This window comes from Pygocentrus nattereri, chromosome 30, assembly GCF_015220715.1.
Source record: "Pygocentrus nattereri isolate fPygNat1 chromosome 30, fPygNat1.pri, whole genome shotgun sequence".
NCBI classification, from domain to species: domain Eukaryota; kingdom Metazoa; phylum Chordata; class Actinopteri; order Characiformes; family Serrasalmidae; genus Pygocentrus; species Pygocentrus nattereri.
In genome coordinates, this window is record NC_051240.1 from 18734764 (window position 1) to 18760200 (window position 25437).

The 25437-nt window shown below is 41.9% G+C and overlaps 1 protein-coding gene across 1 annotated transcript; it reads right to left on the reverse strand.

Moving 5' to 3' along the window:
- Positions 1-12999: 12999 nt before the first annotated feature.
- On the reverse strand, positions 13000-14246 carry rprmb (reprimo, TP53 dependent G2 arrest mediator candidate b). Its single transcript, XM_017724107.2, has one exon. It carries the CDS (start codon positions 13969-13971, stop codon positions 13642-13644), a length of 330 nt encoding a protein of 109 aa, XP_017579596.1. The 5' UTR covers positions 13972-14246; the 3' UTR covers positions 13000-13641.
- Positions 14247-25437: the final 11191 nt, after the last annotated feature.

Sequence of the window (25437 nt, forward strand, 5' to 3'; positions counted from 1 at the left end):
GATCAGTGGCTCTTAGTCCTGGTCCTGGAGCACCAGTGCCCTGCACGTTTCCTCTGCTCCCAGTACACCTGATGCACCTAATGAGCTAATGAGCAAGGCTTTCCTGATGTGAAGTGGATGTTCGAGTTTGAAGTGGGTGGTAGAGCATGAAAAACAATACAACATGCAGGACTGTAGAACTCTTAAGACCAAGATTAAGAACCATTGATCTAGATTTAGTGTTACGTCCTCTTCAAAAGGGTTTATTTTTTCCCTTTTGGTAAATATACAGTGTTACAACACAGTGCTATTACTTTAAGTGTTGTGATTTTTTAAAACTTTTGGAAGCACAGCCTACATAATGCGACAGTTTTCTGTTTTAAAACAGCAAATAGGCACAGACAGCCAGCCCAACCGATATCAGTTTGCCAGAAATCTAGCCTATAACCTGCTTTATATCATTTCTGATAATTATTTATGGCGTGGCAGGGGTTCAAATTCCTGTGTAGCGCCCTGTTTAAACTATAGCACTGGAATTTAAGCTGAACTAGTTTTGAACACTAAACACCATCATAGTTAAATTACCAAAAAAAGTAAAATAGACACGGATCAGGCACAACATTAACCTTCTCAGCTCATTGTCCATTTTATCATCTTATTCGCATTCTTCAGTGGTCAGGACCCCCACAGAGCAGGTACTATTTGGGTGCTGGATCATTCTCAGCACTGCAGTAACACTGGCATGGTGGTGATGTGTTATTTTGTGTTGTACTGGTACGAGTGGATCAGACACAGCAGTGCTGCTGGAGTTTTTAAACACTGTGTCCACTCACTGTCCACTCTGTTAGACACTCCTACCTTGTCAGTCCACCTTGTAGATGTAAAGTCAGAGACGACAGCTCATCTGCTGCTGCGTGGTTTGTGATGGTCATCCTCTAGTCCTTCATCAGTGGTCACAGGATGCTATTTTTGGTTGGTGGACTGTTCTCAGTCCACACTGAGGTGCTTAAAAACTCCAGCAGTGCTGCTGTGACTGATCTGCTCATACCAGCACAACACACACTAACACACCGCCACCACGCCAGTGTTACTGCAGTGCTGAGAATGACCCACCACCCACATAGTACCTGCTCTGTGAGGGTCCATGGGGGTCCTGACCACTGAAGAACAGGGTAACAGAGTATCAGAGAAACAGATGGACTACAGTCTGTAACTGTAGAACTACAGAGTGCAGCTATACAGTAAGTGGAGCTGATAAAGTGGACAATGAGGGTAGAAACAAGGTCCTAATGTTATGCCTGATTGGTGTATATATGCATGTTAACAGTTTTTTGGTGAATAGAAGAAAAAATAAGCAGTGATAAGCAATAAAGGTTAGTTCTGCTCACAGTGCTACGACAGTTATGTTAACCATGTTCAACTGAAAACTGGTCATATCTGTCAGTAAAATGTTATTCAACTATTACTACAATTACACAAAAAACACATTTTTGTCAGTTTTATCAGAATTTTTACATTAATTTTTATCTGAATTTTATCAGCTACAAAATGTTCGTATCGGTTGGGCTCTAATTGTACATTAGGTTTGCCAAAACTATTTCTTTACATATACTAAGTGAGTCCAAGGAAAGTCCTTGGTCTGTTGTGGCAGTTTTATAAAAGTGAGAACATTTTTCTATCTGGAATCCAAAACTACATTTTGAATAGCTCAAACGTTTTTAAGAGTTCATGAAATGCACAAGGCATAGTGGCCTTCACCTAAGCTAAGCAGGCCTATTAGATGGTTCTGGATGAAACCATGTTAGTAGAAATGATGCTTTCTCTGCCGTCTAATTGTGTTTGTTTTTAAAAAGACCTCTGCTCTCTCCTTTAATTCAGTGATGCAGCACTAATTTTGTCCCACCACAATAGCAGAACATTAGATTGTGCTTTTTGGCCTTTAATCCTGGCCGTGATTTGGTTGTCAGTGCATCAACACAGCTACAGCTTAACTGCCTCAAGATTAATGGAATGTGCATTTTAATGCTTCTACTGGGCAGAAAACGGGGCCTTTTAGATTCTGCTTTATTAAGGCACTGAGGCACTGATTAGTTGAGCCTGGCAATATGACGGCTGTAAAGCAGGTGATGGTGAGATATTTAACGTATTTCGTTAATTGTTTGACCCCAGCAGGGCTTGAATACTTTTTGTTCAAAACTAGATTAACAGGCCCTGTTGCTACTCAGGGTCGTTGACGCTAATGCACTGCCCTGTATCCTCAGCCCTTTTCTTTTCACAGTCAGTGTCGTGTGTGTGTGTGTGTGTGTGTGTGTGTGTGTGTGTGTGTGTGTGTGTGTGTGTGTGTGTGTGTGTGTTGTAACCACTTTTTTTCTGGTGTAGATTCGAGGTATTGTGTATGTCATGCAAGGACGACATGAAATTACATGCATTTGCATCTTAACCACTAAAAGAACAGGCAAATAAAATCCAGGCTTCTAATCGGGGTCTTCATAACCTTGGGAATGTAGCCGAAGGACTGCATATGCAGTAGAGTGCAAAAATCAGAGACCACCCTTCATTTACTTAATTTCCAGTGCGAGTGCATGTTAGTTTTTGTGAGATATTTCTGAGAAGATAAGAATCTATCTGCATGCAAAAAGGGAACATCAAAGCAAAATAAATGGGACAAAGTTGACCTCTGACTTCCAAAATAACATTTTCCTGTGTTTTATTTTTTCTCCCTGAGGTCCAGTTATGAAATTTGTTATTTGTTGCATGGGTGTAGAACTAAACGTGGTGTTTTTGTTACTGTGCCTTGAAGACTCCTTTATTTCATAAAAACAGGGAAAACATGTCGTCACCCCCTCTCCTGAAATAGATGGAGGCAAAGAATGGACACAATAAAAACAGAAAACTTTATTATATTTAGTTCAGGCTTTTTTCCCTGGTCCTGAAAAATGACCGTGTCCTGGGTGTTTTGACTGAATTTGAGAGAAATGAATGGCGCTCTCTGGCTTTTTGCACAGTACTGTATTTAATGTAACCTATTGAAGTATTGAGTGTTGTTTGCTGGTAGCGACACGTGTATCCCTGAGGCAGACTCGATCACTTTCACACCAGTTACAGTCACACAGTCTCTCGGCCCTGAAACCATCACACATTGAATTCTGCTCTTAAAGGGGTAGTTCAGCGTTTTATACATTTTTGCCCTTCCATCCAACATAATCGATCGTATGTGGTTTATGACCCTGTATGACAATATTATCTCTGCAAATGGACAAAAGAATGTTGCGTCGTCATGGTAACAGCAGCCTGGAAGCCTGACTTATTTAATAGGTAACTGTGTCTGATACAGTGTCAGGAACCACATAAACAAGTCTAGTTGAGATTTCTTAACAACTTCATACGTTTTGTGTCATAATAACCCTTGTGTGACGACGTGATTGTCACTCAGTGGTCTGGTGGACCCCACTGCATTATTGTTTTTATAAACCAACACGGCCATAACAATTCATTTAAAAATAAGTGTCCAGCATAGAGTTCTCCTTTAGCAGCTGTAGCCAGTCAGCAGCCTGTCCATGTTATACACACACTAACAGCAGGCCATGTAGGAGGAGAACAGAGCGATGGACACAGCACCTCCACACTTTTACTTCCCAGGGGAGACTAAGGAATCATAATTTCTTTTCTTTCGAGAAACACCGAAAATGGGTCCCACAGACCTGAACACACAAGGGTTATTACTTATTTAGCTTCCGTTGCTTGCTAGCTAAATTTAATCTGTAGTTAAAGAAGCAAACTTCAGACGTCTTGGTTGATCAACTACATCTGGAGGAAAAAAAATGTATAAATTAGATTTTTCCCTAAACTTTTTTTACACCAGTCCAGCCAAGGGTATTGTGTAGTCCTGTAATCTGCTGTTGGCACTTGTGTTATTTTTTGTCTTATAGAACTTTATACTTGGCTAAATGGCGCTGGAACACTCAGGGATGAGAAACACTGATGTAGATGTTCCCCAGGTTGAGCAGATTCTGACATGGAGATGTCTGATCAGGGACTGCTTTAAGTCATGTCGGTCAATAAACTGGTGTGCCAATATGACGCTGGTTTCCTTGTTTTTTTTTGTTTTTTGCAAAAAAGTAATTACACTTCTATAAATAAGTGATGAACCACTGCTCGCAAGTACCACTCCAGTTGAGACTCTGAGCGTTGTTTAAGTAACAGTCTCTATTCAAACGGCTTCCATGGAAAACAGCAGTCTATTAATGGAATTTGTTTCTTTTGTACTCGGACGCTTACTGGTCATTACGGCCATTGAACTGTGCCCTGAGGCAGCAGTGGTGCTGAGTGCTCTGTGCACATGCTGCTGAGAGTGGCGGTCAATAGGAAAGCGTTTGCTTTGATGCCCTTATTATTATTTGTCACCCCAAGGCCGATTTCTCTGAACGAGTGGTGAGATGCGTGATCATTGGATGGAATAAAAGAGAGAATGGAGCAGTGCACACACAAGTGAATTGACTAAGAAGTATCCACCCAGTATATCCTGCGGAACTTTCCCTGGATGAGTCTGCTGTTTGAGCCGCAGCAGGAAATGCAGTGGGCGTTATCCTAAACGTGTCCTCTGATGTGCCGTCTTTCTGACTGACCAATGCTATTGACGTATGAGTGCCCGGCTGCTGTCCGCACGCAGTGGTTTTAGACAGCTCGTACAAAAGGCTTTTACTAGACAGAGAAAATGTGACCGATGTATGTTAGCACTCATTTGAAAAACAGGTTTTTTACGCATGATCGAGATCAATTAGTGACCACATGGCCAAACGGACGTGCATGATGGATGAGCAGGTCTCTCCATGCTTTCCTTTCCCGTTCCATAATGGAGAATCCACATGGTTAATCATCCCGTTTACTTGGTGGGTCTGAACACCGTGCCTGTATATTCCGGCATACCTCAGTATGGGTCATTCAGGGTTATGCATTAACGCAGGCAGGTCTGGCGAGAACGTTCATCGGCCAGTTCAGGGTGAATGTCCTGCAACTGCCCGCTCCTTCTATGCATACTCTGCTTCATCCAGTTATTTAGGAGGTGTGCCTTTTCTGAGCTGATTATCCTCCTGGGTTGAAGGGTGCAGCAGTGTTAACTAAACATTCTGCTCTTCTGAAATTAATAATCAAATACTGGTTTAACCAAAGACGTTTGCCCAACGCTGATATTGTTTATGAAAATATCTGCTCATTGATATGATTCTTATATCATACATCCTTAGAAAACAAGTTTGAGTGACTGAAATAGGCCATAAATAATATAAGCAATAAATAAGGTTACAGTCCTAGGCAGAGCAGACAGAGCCATCTACTTACTGAATGATCTTACAGAGATTTCTTTTTCTTGATGCTGCTGTTAATCTTGCTTGTTTATATCATTTCTTTCATAATTCCATATCAGGACGTTAGGCTCCTCTTTCAAGACGGCTAGTTCATTATGAGGCTGGACTCATGTCTGGAAAGCTGCTTTAGGACGGAGCCTGTTGTGAAAGTATATATTACATAATATACTATTTATTAGGACCAAAATAATACAACAGTTCTTGATAGTGATACTCATTTTAAGGAGCTTACAAATGCTGATAACTGACAATATTAGCCATACTATTAATAAAATATTATCTGGTTGTAAATTAACCAACATTTTTAGTTAATTGGTGCTTTACTGACCGTTCTGATCGGCAGTTATTTAAACATAATGTAAATTCCCCATTGCCAAATTTCTTAAACAGCAGAAACTGACTGGGAAATCAATGCATTTTCCTTCTGTGCTGGGATGTCCAGTCTTATCCACAAAGGGCTGGTGTGGCTGCAAGTTTTCCTTACAAACGCACAAAAACTCACCTGATGCCTTGTGTTTAATTGGTTGCTCTGCTTTCAAGCAGCTGATCATGGGCAGTCCAGCAGTCCCATTTTTTGCTGGACTGGAAATCCGCAGCCACTCCGGCCCTTTGTGGATAAGATTGGATGTTCCATGCTATGCCATGCCATATTTCAGTGTATTTGTGGGGGCATAGGGAGGGTCTCTGAGGTAGCTGAGCTTTTAGCTCAATGATGAGTTGGGTGTGGTGGGAGGGAGAAGTGAAACATGATTGTATTGGTTAATTATTTTCTCTGCTGCCAGTGCATGATGATGTCATTGAAACTCATAAAGCATTTTACAGACAGGTCACTACACTTCTATCAAATTACGGGAAAACAAGATGTTTGTCTCTTCAATGATGAAGTGATTAGATATGCTTAATGACCGACTAGCCAAGTAGACATGTTCCTTAATGAGATCAACCTAACCTTAAATATTTTGATAAATTATTGATAAATAAATTCTCTTACTGCATGTTGATCTGTCTGGTTACTATTCAAAACGTTACATTCGTGAATCCGGCTCAGGACACATTGTTAATGCTTTAGTGGTAGGATTTCCGATCAGGACGTTGCACTATGTAAGATTTTTTTCAGAAGAAAAAAATTGAAAAGGTGTCAAGTCAGATTTTGTGGGTATTTTTCAGCCCATGTCATACATCTTTACATGATAACATCACCGGTGCGGGCTGCACTTATTTTAGTGTACTGCACTCTGTATTGTAGTTTATTGTATTGTATCTTATTGTTATTGTATTGCATTGAATGGCTCAGAGTTCTGCGTTCAACTCTGGTTCTTTTTCTCTCTGTGTCTGCAGTGACGTGTTTGTAGCAGTATCTGAGCTCAGGACCGTCTTTTTCTCTAAGCTATTGGTAACCAGCAAAGATACTTTCTCTAGATTGACAAAGCACTTCTTGTAAGTCGCTCTGGATAAGAGCGTCTGCTAAATGCTGTAAATGTAAAATGTAAATGGCTCCAAAAGGTCCGGCTCGATATTTAGGTCTCAAATGTAAACTCAATGTTATACTGATGAAGATATGGAGGCAATAGAGGATAATTCACTCAGATCCTCGAAAGACACTTTTTTTTTTGACTGACTTCTCTTTGAATTCTCTTTCAATGCGCTTGCAATCAGATTCATCCTCTCGGGGAAGGGGTCCGAAGCACAACTCAGTGTTCTTCCGCTTGTTGTCTGCAATTACACATTTCCACCAGAGAGGTCTCCAAATCCCACTGAAGCTTTAATATCAGCCAACTTTGTCAAACATTGTATTAGTCAGGCTTTAATAATAATAAACAGTTTTATTTAATTGAAAAATGTTTTACAGATCAATGCAACACATTCTACAGGCATATTCCAGCACTCAGTTGACGTGGTGATTGGTTCATCTGACCATATCTTGCGTGTATGTTTGTGAAGTCTTAGACGGTGACCTTGCACAACCAAGAGCGCTGACGCGTTCGTACCCTCTTCACTCGCCACTGTTTAGGCCATCACAGCTGGTGAGCCTGTTCCAAGGATTTAAAGTGTGCAAAAAGTGACTCGGATATTTACTTGGGAAGATGGAGCAGCTTGACCTGCTTGTAGGCCGTCTGGAATTACTTATTACATTTGGACCGCGGTCAGTAAATAACCGCAGCCAGGACAAATAGTTTTATGGCATTCTTAACAAGCTTACGGTTTGCATCCAAAGAGTGTTAGTAAGTCACACAGCACAGTTTCCAACTCTGTGTAGCAGAAGCGGTGAGAGGATGCAGGTGGATATGACAGTTTATTCATAGCAATAATCAGTTATGAGATGACAATCATTTGTGACAAGCGTGGACACATAATTGCATTTAGCCTGTTGCCGTGGCCGCTAATGCTATTTCAACTGCATGGTCTTTCCATGGTCTCCCTGACCGCAGCGATGATGAGTAAAAACAAAAATCAGCAGTAATATTTAACTCTGTAACTACAAGATTACAGCCAGTGGGGAAATCAGTCAATGTTCATCAGTAGATTAGTTATCCCATCATGCTGAACTCACTTCTAATCAGAATGGCTCATCAATATTATAGAAATGAGCGATTGAAGTTATACAGACGACGCAGTGCTCTGGGAAAACGCATCACGTGAAACTTCTGTTCAAGAGGGACAATTAAGCAACTGCGCTCGTTGTCCATCTTATCAGCTCCACTTACTGTATAGCTGCATAGCTGGGGGGGGCATAGAGCGAAGTCTGGGGATTAGGAGGCCCAGGTAGTACTCAGAATTCTTGGTCATGCTCTTCCAACGGACATTTCTAGCGGTGTAACATGCCGCATTGTCTTGCTGGAAGACCCCATCCACTCCAGGGAAGACAGCATGAATGGGTGTACGTGATCTTCAAGGATGGATTCATACCCAAATCGGTTGAGAGTGCCTTCCACGTGGATGAGCAGGCCCAGAGAATGCCATGAAAACATTCTGCAGACTATGATGCTGTAACAGGTGCTGTTACAGTTACAGATGCTGCCACCACCAACTTGTGGACATGAAGTGGTCATAATAACGTGACTCGACCGTGTATATACCACTGAAAGGGATCCCACAATTATTACAAGTCAAAGAACCTTTTATTTGCCACCCTATGGAACCCCTTTTTCACTTAAAAATATTGTTTTTCAAGGGTTCTTTGCATCGGGAAAAGGTTCTTCAGATAGATGGATAAACCTTGTTGAAAAGGTTGTATGGCAGGTTTTTCTATTGTTACAGGCTTTACCTTGTAACAACAGTGTCATGTCTCTTTTCAAAAAGGTTCTCTATAAAACCACCTATAGCAGTCTGAAATCTGCAGAGGTGGACAAAGTACACGAATCACGTACTTGAGTTAAAGTAGAGATTCCCAAGGTAAAATATTCCTCCAGTAAAAGTAGAAGTTCCTCCCTTTAGACCTCCACTTGAGTAAAAGTACTAAAGTATTTCCCTTCAAATGTACTTAAGTATAAAGTAAAAGTACTAAAAGAGTAATTCTGGCTCTGATGTCCTGTTATCATTTTTATAACCAGACTGGCTTCATGAACTCATTTCAGGTGAAAGTCCTCCAGCGTCTCTCTTGGTAAACCAGTCTTTTAATAGAACGTCATTAATTAGTGACGCTGACGTCTATTAAAATGATCAGAAGCACAAAACACTGAAGGTAAACAGTTTCCATCAGGGAGAACCGAGTGGCTCTGAAATCACTTTTTACACACAAGCAAAGTTTCAGCTTCAGATTTATTTACAACTTAGTTCCAAGTTTAAGTTGAATAAAAACTGGCTTTAAACTCAGGATCACAGATGAGCTCCTTTACTATGTTGATCTGTAGGCGTCTGTTCATAAACATAAACCAGCCCAAACTCATTTACTATAAAATGAAATGGTGTTTGTAGAAATTCAGAAAAAAGCCGCGTCAGTCTCGACTGCATATGTGGACATATTTCTATATTGAGCTCTATTTACACAAAGTTAGGTTAGTTCATCATTTATGTTGAACAGACTCTCCCAAAGTTTTACGCTGCTGCGCTGACGTTGAACCGCGTGCTGCACTGGGTCGGTATGACCAACAGGTCAAAACCAGCTCTAAACAAAGTGACCGCTGGGCCCTGATTGGTGCTCTGGCTTTGCGCTTCTTTCGTTTTGACATGTTACGTTTTTATACACACAGAAACCAAAAGGAACGACAGATTTCTCAAAATGTAGGAGGAAAAAGTCGGATATTAGACTCTGAAATGTAGTGGAGTGAAAGGAAAAAGTCGCCCAGAACGGAGAAACTTCAGTACAGATACACCAAAAATACTAAAGTACAGAAAATAATTACATTTACTCAGTTACTCAGTTACTGTCCACCCCTGGAAATCTGAAGAATGAAGTGATGCAAAGAACATTTTAATCATGCAGAGGCTTCTTTGAGTGTTCATGGTTCTGCTGGATATAGAACCAATGTGTGTTTTTTAAGTGTGTATAAAAACAGAATAACTGCTCAAGCAGCTTCTAATGGGCTACACCTCTAAGAACTTCTTAGGTTCTTTAGTAAAAGCAACTCAACCATTCGAAAGTTGAAGTGCTTCCGTGCATTGTTAAGTGGTTGTTCTCTGTGATGGCTGTTTAAAATCGGTTTTAAATATAAAAATGTCTCTTTTATCATTACAAGGCAAATTACTTTCATTTGGGACTATGTAGAACCCATTTAGCATAAAAAATGAAAGCTATTCAAAGAGGCTGCGGAGGGCTCACTGGTCCTTCAGTGAAGGCAACTCAAAGAACCTTTTGAATGGTTAAATGGTACTTGGCACTTTTAAAAGGTTCATCTCTGATAAAATCAAACACTTGTATTTGGTTTAAAAAGTTATATAAAGCATCCAGAAAGGTTCTACTATTGTAAAAGAAACACTTATTTGGTATTATATAGAATCTGTGTAGTATATAAAAATGAAAAAAACTGATCGTCTCTAAGGGGCTACACCTACAAACTTAACAGGGTCTTTAATAAAGGCAACTTGGAGAACATTTGACCATTTAAATGGTTCTTGGCACAGTTCACTGGTTCTTTTTACACTGAAAACTTGAATTACTTGACTTTTCTTTAAAAAATCAAGCAAACTTATAGCCTTAGTTACTGAACGGCTTCAAGCTTAAGTACCTTTGTATCGCTGCTGTCGGAACAAAACCTCGTATCTCCAAAATGGTGACTTTACAGGAGAAGGAAAAAACCTGCATTACTTTCAATGTGAGTCAGTGGAACCAGAGTTTTTTCAGAGTCATTTTTGCCCATTTATTTTGGTCCATCCGTCATGAAATTTACACACAATGTAAAGACCAACATGCATTTTCAAATGAGGTCAAAAACTGAAAATCGACAAAAATGGAGATACAAGGTTTTGTTCTGACAGCAGCGATTTATGAGTTATAGTTACTTTCTGCTTTCCATTGATCTCCACTTCTGCAGTACGTAAGGTCAACTCAAACAGCCCAGTGCTTAATAATAGTGTCCACTCAGCTGACAGAGCTTTACTTTTTCAAGTCCTGCTTACTACTGAATTAGTTATGTGAACTTCAATCAAATTCTGTTCCATATGGAAGGTATTGGCATCAATTACACAACTCCATTATGTCAAAGTAACAAATCAGCAGTTATCATCAGTAACGTATAAAAAGCTTAGATAAGAGAAGAATCACGCATTTCTGGACTCTTATGATAAGACCATCATAGTGAGAATAACACAAGCATACAAAATGCATCCAAACTCCATATTTAGCATGAGAGTAGTGTGGCGCAAAACGTTTTGCCAAGAGATTTATGTTCGTAAAAGAGTTAATTAACAGAAACCAACAAAACTGCTAGGAATCCTGGGAAGCTTTTTGGGCAAAAGCCTCTTCAGTCAGTAGGACTTATCCAACTGAAGTGATCTTAAACTTTTCATAGTCCTCGGGACCACCGGTGGTTCCAAACCGCTCTTGGTCATGTTCTTCATAACGTTCATATTTCATCAGCTCCATTCAGAAGTTGGGCGTCGTGTGAGGCTGTAGCTCTTCTCTCCAGTCTAATAGACGGTGATGTCATTTTAAACCCTTATAATAAAAGAAGCTGAACTTTGTTTTTCTACTGAAAGTCGACCCGTTTTTCCCCAAATCTGGGCTCTAAACTATAAACAGACGGCGTCTCTTCAGTGATCTGCTCTGGAAACATCACTTTTAGAGAATAACACAAAGAGCGGCGGAGACTTTTGGCTTTCAGCAGTAAAGTGTGAGCGTGTAGAGATGTGTGTGTTCATAATGCAGTTGTTGAATAATTTGTTCTATGATTTGGGCATGTACATTCAGATGGACAAACCGAAATACACCCTGGTCAGTAATACCTAGATTTACCTTAGTATCTAAGAATTACTCGAGAAGTAGTGAGTGTTGCTAGATTTGTATTAGATATTGGCACAAATTGTGAACCATAAAAGAAAGTTAGTGCAGTTACTGTGGTATGATGGACAACTTGTAATTTGCAAAGCAGCACAGCAAACACAGGTCCACTATTATTACAGGTCAAAGAAGCATTTATTTGGCAGTGGTGGACAGTAACTGAGTAACTGAGTAACTGAGTAAATGTAATTAGTTTCTGTACTTTAGTATTTTTGGTGTATCTGTACTGAAGTTTCTCCATTCTGGACTTTCTCCTTTCACTCCACTACATTTCAGAGTCTAATATCCGACTTTTTCCTCCTACATTTTGAGAAATCTGTGGTTCCTTTTGATTTCTGTGTGTATAAAAACGTAACATGTCAAAACGAAAGAAGCGCAAAGCCAGAGCACCAATCAGGGCCCAGCGGTCACTTTGTTTAGAGCTGGTTTTGACCTGTTGGTCATACCGACCCAGTGCAGCACGCGGTTCAACGTCAGCGCAGCAGCGTAAAACTTTGGGAGAGTCTGTTCAACATAAATGATGAACTAACCTAACTTTGTGTAAATAGAGCTCAATATAGAAATATGTCCACATATGCAGTCGAGACTGACGCGGCTTTTTTCTGAATTTCTACAAACACCATTTCATTTTATAGTAAATGAGTTTGGGCTGGTTTATGTTTATGAACAGACGCCTACAGATCAACATAGTAAAGGAGCTCATCTGTGATCCTGAGTTTAAAGCCAGTTTTTATTCAACTTAAACTTGGAACTAAGTTGTAAATAAATCTGAAACTGAAACTTTGCTTGTGTGTAAAAAGTGATTTCAGAGCCACTCGGTTCTCCCTGATGGAAACTGTTTACCTTCAGTGTTTTGTGCTTCTGATCATTTTAATAGACGTCAGCGTCACTAATTAATGACGTTCTATTAAAAGACTGGTTTACCAAGAGAGACGCTGGAGGACTTTCACCTGAAATGAGTTCATGAAGCCAGTCTGGTTATAAAAATGATAACAGGACATCAGAGCCAGAATTACTCTTTTAGTACTTTTACTTTATACTTAAGTACATTTGAAGGGAAATACTTTAGTACTTTTACTCAAGTGGAGGTCTAAAGGGAGGAACTTCTACTGTTACTGGAGGAATATTTTACCTTGAGTATCTACTTTAACTCGAGCACATGGTTTGTTTACTTCGTAAAGCTTTAATGTAACGTAATGACTGGTAACGCAATAAGACCCGTAACAGTCAGACTGTCTCACACGTCTCATTTATTTCATTAAATATTAGGAGCTACTTCTTATCCAGGCTGCATTCCAACATCAGTTCTTCACCACAAAAAGAATTGAGTTCTTTACAAAACGAGTTCCGTCCTTCAACAAAGTGCACTGAAGCATAATCCAGAACAGTGGACTGCCTCTCTGGTCATCAGCATTCAGTCTGTGGCTTTAGTGGACAGAGGCAAAAGTTTTTAGTCTGTATACACACTTACAAAGATGGTTCCTCAAGGGTTCTTTCGTAAAGGTGATGGTTCTATTTAGATCCACGATTCTTCAGACATGATGGTGAATGTGTTGAATATGGTTCTATATGGAACAGTGGTTCACTATGGTGCCAAAAATGGTTCTGCTTGTGTTACAAGCTTCACCTGGTAACAACAGAAGAACCTTCTTTAGTGCTGTAGAACCACGCGCAACACACTCAACAGCTTCACCACCATGAAATGATCCTACGTAGCACATGGTTCTACATAGAACGTTGTCTTTACTAAAGAACCCTTGAAGAAGCATGTTTTTGAAGGGTGCAGGGATTGGGGAGCGCAGGGTCACTGAGATGGGCAACATCCACGCGGCTTCCCACCGGCCAGCCAGCGCGCTTTACGCACTAATACGAGCCCACGATGACCGCTTCCACGTCCTTGGAGGACCTCCTGTCCGTCACCAGGAAGTTGATCATTCCCTCGGATTTGATCAGAAGGTTACATCCTAAGAAGAAGATGCCGAAGACGACCGTGAGCGCGAGGACGCACATCACCGCGATCTGCACCACGCTCATGATGAAGGTGCTGCGCTCGTCCAGCGCCGGGCTCACCAAGCCGCGGTCCGTCACGGCCGAGGACAGGTTGCAGCACGCGAGGAAGCTCTCGCTGGTGCCGCTGGTGCTGAGGTTGGAGAAGAAGCCCGCGTCCGTGTCGTTAAACGCCGTCGAGTTCATCCTGAGCCGCGCGGTCCGCTGGAGAAACGCTAACAGGTGCGCCAAACAAGTTTCACCGGGTCTCTGAGGAGCTCGGTCATGAAGGGCGGCGGCGCAGAGACGCGCAGGCTTGTGGCGCTGAGGCGACTGGGCGCTGGAGTCTGCTGCGCCCGTCCTGAGCGAGAGCGCGCGTGACAGGAGTTCAGGGGCAGTGCTGCTTTAGCGCAAAGCGCGCCCCCAAAAGCACGAGCCGACAACGACACGCCTGGGCTCTGCGCTCACGTCAGAAACGTCTCCTCTCCGTTTACTGATGGATTGCACCTACTTAGAAACAGAGTGTGGAGAAGAGACACGCTGAGGCTCGGTCCCATTTATTCTCACCCCTACCCCTTGTTTCCGAGTGCCACCTTGTAACTCACTTCCAAGGGGTAGTGGTTGAAATCTTGCCCTTCACTTCATTAACAGCTACTGCTCTGTCCACTTCAGTGACAGCAGAGGAGGTAAAGTTCGGCTCCTCACTGCTGGGCTTTAGTTACATTAGGCCTTTATACGCCTTCAAGAGGGGGGCAATTATTTATTATCGCCCACCACTAATTCTTCACTGATGTGAAGCTGAAGTCAGAGATTCACCAGGTTCTTCTTCAAATTTTCCAGTTCCACCTTAAGTGGTGCAGCAGTTACATTCTGGACTTCAGGCGTCAAGCCTGCCAGACTATTTAAGGTGGAACGGGGAAGTTAGCTAGCTAGCTACTGAGACGTTAGTGTGCTGTTTGCGATTTTTATGCTTGTTGTGAAGAACCAAAATACGCTGAAACGACATTAAACGAAGATAAAATTGTCGTCATTTTAATGGAGAAGGTTCTCACATTTGTGGGGGTCTTTGGTCGCTCACGCAGCCGCCTTACCGGTTTTTCTTTTTTCCTCATAACTCTCTGTTTGGGGCCTCTGAAAAACCTCAGTTTGGAGGCCCATGTAGCCCCAACACTTCGCCCTACACCTCTATCTCAACAAAAATTGGGACACCCTAACAGACGTGAACGCGCAAAACAGAGGGCTATGGGCTCAGTGGTAGGGGCAAGGGGTGAAATGGGACTGGGCCTAAGGCTCAGTCCCATTTATTTTAACCCCTACTCCTTGTTTTCGAGTGTCATCTTGCCCCTTGGGACTGAGTTACAGGGGTAGTTGTTCTTCCTTTCTGAAATGGGACCCTCAAATAAAAAGAGCATGACTTCATTAGGAGCTACTAGCGCTGCTCTGTGGGCGACCCTGCCCGTCTGCAGTGACCGCAGAGGAGGGTGAAGTTCAGCTCCACACTGCTGGGCTTTAGTTACATTTAGGCCGTCATATGTGTTCAAAGGGGGAGTGGGTAAATATGAAGCTGAGGTCAGCTGTTCACCAGCTTCTTGTTCGGGTTTTCTCGTTCCGCCTTAAATGGTGCTGTAGTTCTGGTGCCTGAGGCTGATCAGAATATTATTATTACTTTGTTTTATAACACCACACATGGAGGTATGTTGCTCGGCGTATATCCCGTTGGCTTTAAATGCTGATTCTGAACAGGTTTTAGAGAAGAAGGGACAGAGAATAGCCTCATCCTCATTTGCTTCTAAAGGTTACAGTGCAAAGTTGGACAATATTATAATGACTAGAGAGCTGGAAACAGCGCTCGATTGTTATCCCTCATACTTCTTCTTATTCTTCTTCCACACTTTTCTGTGATTAATACAGCCCAAACCGCTTAACGTACAGATTCCGTTCAAACTGCGTTCCGAAGGTCTCGGCGCTGTGACTTGTGCTATGTACTTTTGGAGTCGATCGGATTGGTAGTTTTTAATAAAATTAAGTTTAAAAATTAAAAACCTCCCATAAGAATGAACGGCGGAACGTTCAGAGCTTCAGGTTCTGACATCGATGATGTCACAGCAGGCCACTCGGTCTCACAGACACAGCTGATCATGCAGGGAATCTGCTTTAAAATCCTTCAACTTTCATCTAGAAACTCCATTTCAGTTTTAAATGGTAGAGAAACTCGTCCTTTCTGAAACCTCAAAATATCACATTATTTTATCAATTAACTTCAGAGTTATGAGCATTTGTTTGGCACTAGGCACAGAAAACTGCCCCATTCACTCCCATGCAAATTTCTCAAAATCAGAATCTGCTTATTTCAAGATTTCTCTGTGTTTAACTCATCATAACTCAGACATTTTCTTCTCAATACACACATCATTACACCAAAATAATCCTCAAGGGGTCTTATCTTACACCATCTATCCGGTTGAGCGATAGAGTTATCGCTAGAGATTATCTCTAGCAATTACTCTATCGATTGTTCAGAGGGTGCAAATCGGACTCAAACAAGGCTTCTCCACTAAGAGCTGCATAATAACAAAGTGACTCCCCCCTCTCCGCCAAACACATACCTCTCTCCCTCTCACACACACACGCACGCACACACACACACACACACCACACAGACATATGTGGTGACACACGATATATAATGTATAATGAATGATAGTAACTGTACAGTGTACATGTGTAATATAATAGTATAATAGTAAATGTACTACCATTTGAATTTAAAAGCTGGAAGAAGGCCTAACGAGTAATAATAACTGTCAGCACAATTATCACTGGACACTGGAATCAACCAATCACGCTTTGATTATAAATAGACCAAGTTTGTGAGAACACAATGCAACGGCATCACTTTAAGCCTTCTGGAAGAACTAGACAGGCTACCGATTGTCAATACGAGCAGCTGCCTAATCAGTGGATAGTTAGAAGTGGAAAACAGCGGCAGCAGCTCTGAATCAGGCCCCTCTGCCTGGACAGTCACTGTAAAACTAATGCCAATATGTGTGTCCTTAGCTTCAAGCTCACAAGCTACAATTGAAACATGGAATTTCTTTTAAAAGATTCAAACATCTGAGTTTAGTAGAACGGCCAAAAATGTTCACACGAATGAAGTATTTTCATAGAAATGTTTCTTTTTTTTCTTTTTTGACATTTAGGGCCTGAACTCTAAAGGCCATGTTCCAGGCATGACTAATCAATAGATCCCTTATTTCTTATATTGAGTTTACTGTCAGAAATATAAGCTTATATAAGATATTCAAGCTATTTCTCATTTATTCTACTTGTTTTAAAGGGGAATTGCACCTATTTCCACCTAAATTTCTATATAATCCAATTGTTAAGATGTAAGTAAACTTATTCTAAGTGGTTTGATGTGAAGGCTCTGTTATAGAGAAACTCACAGAGTCAGAATTGCTCACACGGGTAGTGAAAGGGACCAGAGATCCGAAGCAATTAGCACCATAAAGCATTAATACAACCCCAATACAAACCCCAACGTTGGGACGCTGTGTAAAATGTAAATGAATGTAAATAAAAACAACGCAATGATTTGCAAATCTCGTCGATAGGAAACATGTCAGATGTTGAAAGTGAGACATTTTACCATTTCATGAAAAATATTAACTTATTTAGAATGTGCAACGCATCTCAAGAAAGTCGGGACAGGGCCGCGTCCACTGTTGTGTAGCATCTCGTCTTCTTTTAACAGCAGTCTGTAAACGTCTGGGAAGTGAGGAGTTGGAGCTGGAATTTTGAGAGAGGAATATTGTCTCGTTCTTGTCTGATGTGGGATTCTAGCTGTTCGACAGTCCTGGGTCTTCTTTGCCGGATTTCTCGTTTCATGATGCGCCAAATGTTTTCTATTGGTGGAAGGTCTGGACTGCAGGCCGGCCAGTTCAGCACCCAGTCTCTTCTTCTGCGAAGCTGAGCTGTTGTAATGGGTGCAGTATGTGGGTTGTTGTCTTGCTGAAATATGCAAGGCCTTCCCTGAAAGAGACGCTGTCTGGGTGGCAGCATGTGTTGCTCTAAAACCTCTATGTACAGTTCAGCATTGATAGGGCCTTTCCAGATGTATAACTAATGCAACCCCAGACCATCAGAGATGCAAGCTTTGAACTGTGTGCTAACAAGCTGGAGGGTCCCTCTCCTCTTGAGCCCGCATGACACGGCGTCCGTGGTTTCCAAAAAAAAGAATGAAAAATTTTCCTCTGACCCCAGAATAGTTTTCCATTTCGCCTCAGTCCATTTTAAATGAGCTTTGGCCCAGAGAAAACGGCACTTTTGACTTCATAGATTCATAGATTCAGGGTGTTGTAAGGCAAAGTAGTCCCCAAAGAAGATTCACAATTTTCATGTGAATCCAAATTTCAAATTCACATTTTACTAATATCATTAACATCAGTCTTAGCTGTTATTACATTATTAGATATAAAACTTGGAAGACGTGCCGTTTACTGGTCATTTTGGTTAGTGAATAAAATGACCACGCACCACCACCATGGTAAAGAAACACAAGCTGGCTACACCATTTCACACCAAAACACTCTGTTAGACTTTGTTGTGTCTCAGCCTCTGAATTCTTCAGAAAACTGGTGGAAATCTCCTTTTAGATATTTGTTAGAAAACAACTCTGAGACTGGTGGTCTCTGGGTGGTGCAGTGGTGTGGTTCGCACAGCAGAGAGCAGTGTTGATCTTCCTCAAACAAATCCCTGCCAAAAACAGACCAGAGTGCAGTAGTGGTCTCCTGGGGGTCAGCAAGTTCTCTTCTCATTTTACTTCAATATGGTTCAATTTCATGCCCACTTATAAACACATTAATTGAGATGAACAGCACACAATGTACTAATCTGAGAAGCATCAAACCCATGAATGTTAAAGGGGATGTTAAAAGTGTTTCAACATTTCTGAATAATTCAGTCTTTGAGATGCAAACAGAGAAATTCAGAGTGTTTTGATGTGAAATGGTTCATTTCTTTACCGTGGTGGTGATGGGAGCCAGGGATGTCGACAACACAAATATGGCCAAGTTATTCGCCATCCAAAACACGTCTTCTGAGATTTTATGCTTAATGTTGTTGATTGCAAAATAAATAGACATAAACAGGCCAAAACTTTGTCACAAAACTATCATAAACCAATGTTTCAGACATCAGGCAGCATATATCTAACCACTGCATGTAATCTTTCTGTGAGGGAGCTTTTAGAGGTGGACGTCTGGTTCCTACCACACCCACTGTGAGAAATTCTGACTCGAAGTTTCTCTAGAATGAAGCATTTCACTCCAAGCCACTCTGAATGCCTTCGTTTACATCTTACTCGTTTAACTATGTCGAATTTTGAAAAATGGGTGGACTTTGCCTTTCAGGTTAAAGGTGCTTTTGGCTGGTTTGTTGGAAGTGTCTGAACAGTAACCGTTGTGTTCCTTCAGCTTATAAAGTCTTAATGCAAATCTGCACCCCAGAGCCATTCAGATGGTTCTTCTTAGAACAGTTCTAGAGCTAAACGTGCCTCCAGCGAACACTTTGCATTATAACCACACTGCATGTCTTAAAAGCTCCTTTTGTGAGACAGGCTTTGGTGGGAGTGAAGTGTGAACGTGAAGGGTGCTCAGATCCTCTCAAACCTGGCCTTTTAATTAACCGCCAATAAACAGGAGTGCACAAAACGTAAACACTTTTTTTAAGCGCTGGGGGGAGGTGAGGGAGGGGGCTCCACTCTTATGCTGTCTATTTTGCATGTTCGTTCTCCTACGCAAAGCTTTCCATGTGTATATGATTCATTAGACCATTCCAGAGGGAGAGAGAGAGAGACGGAGAGAGTGGGGGAGGGAAGAGAGAGAGAGAGAGAGAGAGAGAGAGAGAGAGAGAGAGAGAGAGAGAGAGAGGGAGAGAGAGAGAGAGAGAGAGAGAGAGAGAGAGAGAGAGAGAGAGAGAGAGAGAGAGGGAGAGAGAGAGAGAGAGAGAGAGAGAGATTCTATTCCTGTCTGGGTGTTTCTGTGCACTGCCGAAATACACTCTCTTCCAATGTTCCCTCTGTGAAGAGCTTTCTACTCAGAGAGAGAGAGGGAGGGAGGGAGGGAGGGAGGGAGGGGATGGTGTAGGCTTGGAGAGAAAAGGTGCAGATGGGAAGAGGAGAGGGAGACATGTAGGAGGAGAGAAAGGCAGAGAGACAGAGAAGTACAGATAGAGAGAGAGAGAGAAAGCTATTTGCAGGGGCTGGAGAGTCAAGCTGAGTGCTAGTGCTAGTATGGAGAGAAGCACGGGGGAGAAAATGGGGTTTTAGCTTGTTTTAACGTGGGTTATATTTTTTAAAAAATGAAAAAGGAGATCAGATATAGAAGAACCCACATGCATGAAAAAGGGAACAGTCAAAAGAAAATCAGTGGAAAAACAGAAAATTCCAAAACTGGAGATGAAAAATGATCAAAATATACAGAGAAAATGGGCCTTGGAACAACCATGTGGGATCTGATAGGCCATCAAACCCGTCCACATCAGATGGACAGTACACTCCTAAAAAGGGTACTTCTTCAAGGGTTCTTTGGTTTTATATAGAACCACGAACTCTCAAAGAACCCTGCATGGTTAAAGGGTTCTTTACACCATAAAATGGTTCTTCAGATTGACAGAGAATGTGTTGTAAATGGTTCTGTTGGATTGTGGTGTATATCTGTCTCTAAGGGCCTGATCCTTTTAGGTTATCTTAAGAATCTTCTACACTTTTCTATGCCCACTTCACCGGTACAGGAGCTTGATACTAAGTGGGGGCGGTGTTTGGGCCAGTTGAGGGTGATAACACTCTGTACACATGTGTGCTGTGGGCGAAGGAACCAACCAGTGACCAGTGAACGTCTCTGTATGAAGACGTCTTGAAATAAATCTAACCTTCTCCTCAAAGTGCACGACTCCATCTAGTAGTTTATTTATCACCTAGTTCTAGTTCATCGTCATATTATCTACCATCTAGTTCTGGTTCACCTAGTTAGACTTCACAAGTCAACATTCTATGGGGACCTTTTTTTTAAATGGTTCTCTATAGCACCAAAAAGGGATCTTCTATTGTTAGGATGTCAAGCTTGTAATAATAGAAAAGGGTTCTGTATAGAACCACCTACAACTCATTGTCCATCAATCTGACGAACCATTTGATCATGCAAAGGCTTCTTTGAATGTTCATGGTTCTCTACAGAAGCATGTTCTTTAGGAACCATCAAGTACGTATTTAAAGCTTTCGAGAACATCAAGCTGCTTCAGATCTGAAAACATCCACAGGTGTTACTGTCCATCCTTCCACTGTGAGAAGACCACTCAGCGCTGTGGGTCTGAAAGGATGTGCAGCTTCTGTTTTTAAATCACTAGAAGGAACAAAAATATGCAAATGTAGATAAATATATGAAGGTCAACCCTACGTTCCCACGACGCTATGTTTCTCAGGCCCATTGAAACGTCTAGCGAAAACCTCTTTATTCCCACAGCCCAAGGTTTCTATGGAAAAATCTTGGCATTGTTCCCTTTATGAACTCTGGTTTAGCGAGATAATTAGCTCACTGAGGCTAGCCTAGCTGAGTTGAAGTGGAAGATCTGTTGCCTTGTTCCCTGTATGAACTTTAATGACCCCTATAACTTTAAGTCGGACCTCAGGAACTTTTACTGAGATGTGATAAATCATATAAATAACTAAACAGAGAACTCTGGCCTAAATCAGCTAGCAGCCGCCAGTTAACACGATGTTCTATAGTGGTAATTGGAAGCTATTCACCTTTGTTTGTGAGTGTGCTATTCTTTTAATTGCAGGGCAGTAGGTATCATCCTTATCCCAGCTCACCTGAAGAAAGAAGGCACCTCCACTCCAAGCTCACCTTACTGTTACACTCAGTAGGTTCCTCTAAAACGACTAATTCCGATGTGAAAATGAATGTAACCAGCGGTTTCTTGTCCTCTTATTCTTAAGAGGTTCTGTTTAGTGAACTGTTTTGAGTATTTATTCTGTTTTGTGGTGAAGTAGAAACACTGTGAACTGCACTTGTCAATCAGAGTCACAGGCAGGGCTGTGTATTCTGATGCAGTCTGTTTGCAGCACAGATTGTGCCGTGGAAATCTCAAAATGAAAACACAGCAGAGTGGCGCATCATGCGGTCAGTGGGGTGGGCAGCTGAGGATGACACTTCTGTCCCCTTCTGTTCTGGGATTTTGCTGAGTAAACAAATGATATTTGTTGACACAGAAACACTGAGAGTGTGAGAAGCCGTCAAGACTCCAAACGAGCGCAGGGCAGAGTGAGCGTAGCAGTGATAAGTCATCGTTTTTTGATATGCTGTGGAGTGGTTCATAAGAAATTGAGCAGATTTCTGTTGTTTTGACTCTGCAGTCCAGCAGAGTCCAAACAATCGATTACAGTCAATACTCGAAAACAGTGACTGTGAGGTTAAAAAACAGCTTTATTTCAAGGATGTATCATTCATACTGGTTAGACCTTGGAGAACTCACAGGCTTAGACACATTAACCCATCTTAATGTCAAATTCTAGATGTTAATGATCTACAGTAGACATCATAGAAATACCAAGATACCTTAAGATACATTCTTAGGTGATGCTCTTCTAGACCGGTTGTTCACACGTTTTTGGTTCCTGCCTGTTTCGGGGGCTTTTCCAACTATCACTTGCCGCAGACCTACAAGTCCAAAGGTGTGGAGCCGGACCGGATCCAACTCCGCCCACGTCTTCTTTTCATTGGTCTAAAATCATCGAATTTCTATTGGTCATTAAATTAATATGTATCGCTTACGTTTTCTGCCTAAAACTTATTTCGTAGGTCTACCCTGCCGTGTTTGTATCTGTGGGAAACTCACAAGTGTTGCTGGTGTTTTTTTGTTTTCTTTCCTCAATGTTGCTCTGCCCTGAACGCCACGACACAATCGTCCATGATTCACAACGTTCACACTCATTTGTCAAAACTCGGAAAACTTTTTTCTCATTCTGGTTCAAAGTCCGTTCTGTAGGCCTACATCTGAAGTGTACTTATGATAGACGAGTTCTAGTTGAGAACGTTGAACGTTTTAAAAGCACTAGAATGCACCTACGACGCACTCGCACTTCATTACGTTTTACTTGAATCTGACGGGCAAGTAGAGTGGGGCGGGGTGGAGTCGGATCAAGTTCAGACCAATTAAAACCCGACGTGGGAGGAGTTGGATCACATCCAGCCGTACGACCTGGACTTTTGGTTCTGCAGCGATGACAGTCTCGGCTTTTTTGACCTTAAGTGAGATGTTGCTCTGTGGAGTTCAGGTCAGGTAGCTGCATTAGCTGCTTGAGAACATTCCACCTTTTGTTCCTGAAAAACTCCATCATTGCTTTAATACTACTGCATCACCATCCCGGCTGTACTTATCAGTTTTGTGGCATTCGGTTGGGTCCGAGCTTTTAAAATTCTTCTGCACACTTGAGAATTTATTCTGCTGCTGTCATCAGCAGTCGTATCATAAACAAAGATAAGTGAGGCAGAAGAAATACATTACCAATGCCTCTACACTAGTTCCTTTTTTCCACTATACTGGCACGGGTTAATCTATGTCTCATCCATTTTTCGCCCCAGAACTCTGGAGACATTTTGAGCACTTTAAGCAAAATTTAACCTGGTACATCTGTTTCTGAGGATACCAGTGGTTTGTATCATATAATCCCTCTGAGGTCCTCCAGTGGCACTGGTAGGCACTTTGGCCCCCTTGCCTCATCTCATTTCCCTTAGTATTAAAAATGATGAAATTTAATAAAATTTATTTTCCATAATTACAACTCTTAGCATGCAGTAAGCTGTGAACACGAGCAGCATGGCTGCATATTAATATACTGTATGTAAATGACCGAATTGTAATGTTTGTCGCCTCACACCAAGAAGGGCCTGGGTTCGATTCCCTGGCCGGGCAACCAAGGTCCTGTCTAGGTGGAGTTTGCATGTCCTCCCCGTGTCTGTGTCGGTTCCCTCCCACAGTCCAAAGACATGCACTCAGGCCATTCTGACATGCTAAATTGCGCCTAGCTGTGATTGTATATGTCTGTGTGTCCGTGCACTTGACTGGTGACCTGTCCAGGGTGTTTCTTGCCTTCTGCCCAATGACAGCTGAGATAGACTCCAGCCCCCTGTGAACCAGAAGGATAAGTGTCTTGTGTTTGTTTTTGACCCGTATGGGAGAGATACATTATTCAAATCAACTAAAATGATCCGTTTTTATGGTCAGCTGCTAAACGTTATGATCATAACAGGCTTAATCCAACAGTATACAAATGGCACAGACTGTTAAGACAAACTTTCTCTTTGGTTGACTATATAAAGTCCAGTCTTAAGAATCCTTCAGCAAGCCTTTAAATCAAGACTGCATTCTTTTCAGCGCCCCTGGAATCGTCCTAATTCACGCCCCCTCCTCCTTACAGCACCCTGCTTACCTCCTGGATGGCGTATTTGATCTGTTCAACATTTTTTATAATTAAAAGTATTTTTAGGTCATCCATTACTTTGGTCTGCCGGGTTGTTTGCTATTGCTAAGCCCACCAGCACCTCCTTTCCTCCTCATAATGTACAATGAACGGTTGTGGTGTACCACCTAATGCTCTGACTCTGATTCATTCTCATCGTTCCTTTTCATGATGGTGTGTTTTACAAGCATTGGCACTTAGTTAGTCCTCATGTAAAGATAATGAGACAGACTCCAAATACAAACGTCATATCTAGAATCAATTCCAGGCCGTTTCTTACAGCTGTCTTCGAATTCCGAACCATTAGCCTACTGTGTTTGCACACAGAGGAATTAGACCTCCGCATTTAACCCCTCCGTGCAGTGAAACACCCACATACTCACTAGTGAACACACTCACTAGGAGGCAGTGAGCACACTTGCCCATGGCAGTGGGCAGCCCTATCCATGGCGCCCAGGGAGCAGTTGGGGGTTATGTGTCTTGCTCAAGTACTGTTGGCTAAGGGGATTGAACCAGCGACCTTCTGGTCACAAGGCTGGATCCCTAACCTCCAGCCTGTGACTGCCCTCTTGTACATCTACTAATGTATTAAACACAACCAGCCAAGAAAGAACTGAACAGCCAATTATCCACTTCTAGGCACTTAAAAAGGGATGATTGCTGATACGATAGGCTGCAATTTCTATATGCATCACTCAGTGTGGTTATAGGCCCTCGAATTAAAACTGGCATTCTGCGCTTTAACCCCATTTTCATTGATTCAGTTCAATGAAACTTAATCCAGTGTGCTGGACTGCGCTAGTGTCCAGTTAATTATAGACTGGCAGAATCACTTTGTTTCACCACTTTCTAGCAGTAGACAATTTAATTCAGCCTTTACAGGTTTCAAGTAAGCTCCAGAGAAAAAGTTACGACATGGAATTGTTTTGTTAACCTTCGCTGTGTATCTGTGTGCATACCGAACAGATTCTCAGTAATCAGCCCAGGATTTTCTCTTGCATTGGATGCTCTCTTTGGTTTTTGTGACCTTGGGATGTGTGTGGATGCTATATTTGTGTGGACACCCTTAAGCCCACTGCACTGAACCAACATTCAGCATCAAAACAAACAATCAAATGATGTTCACACACTTACAACATTTAGTGGAATAAGAT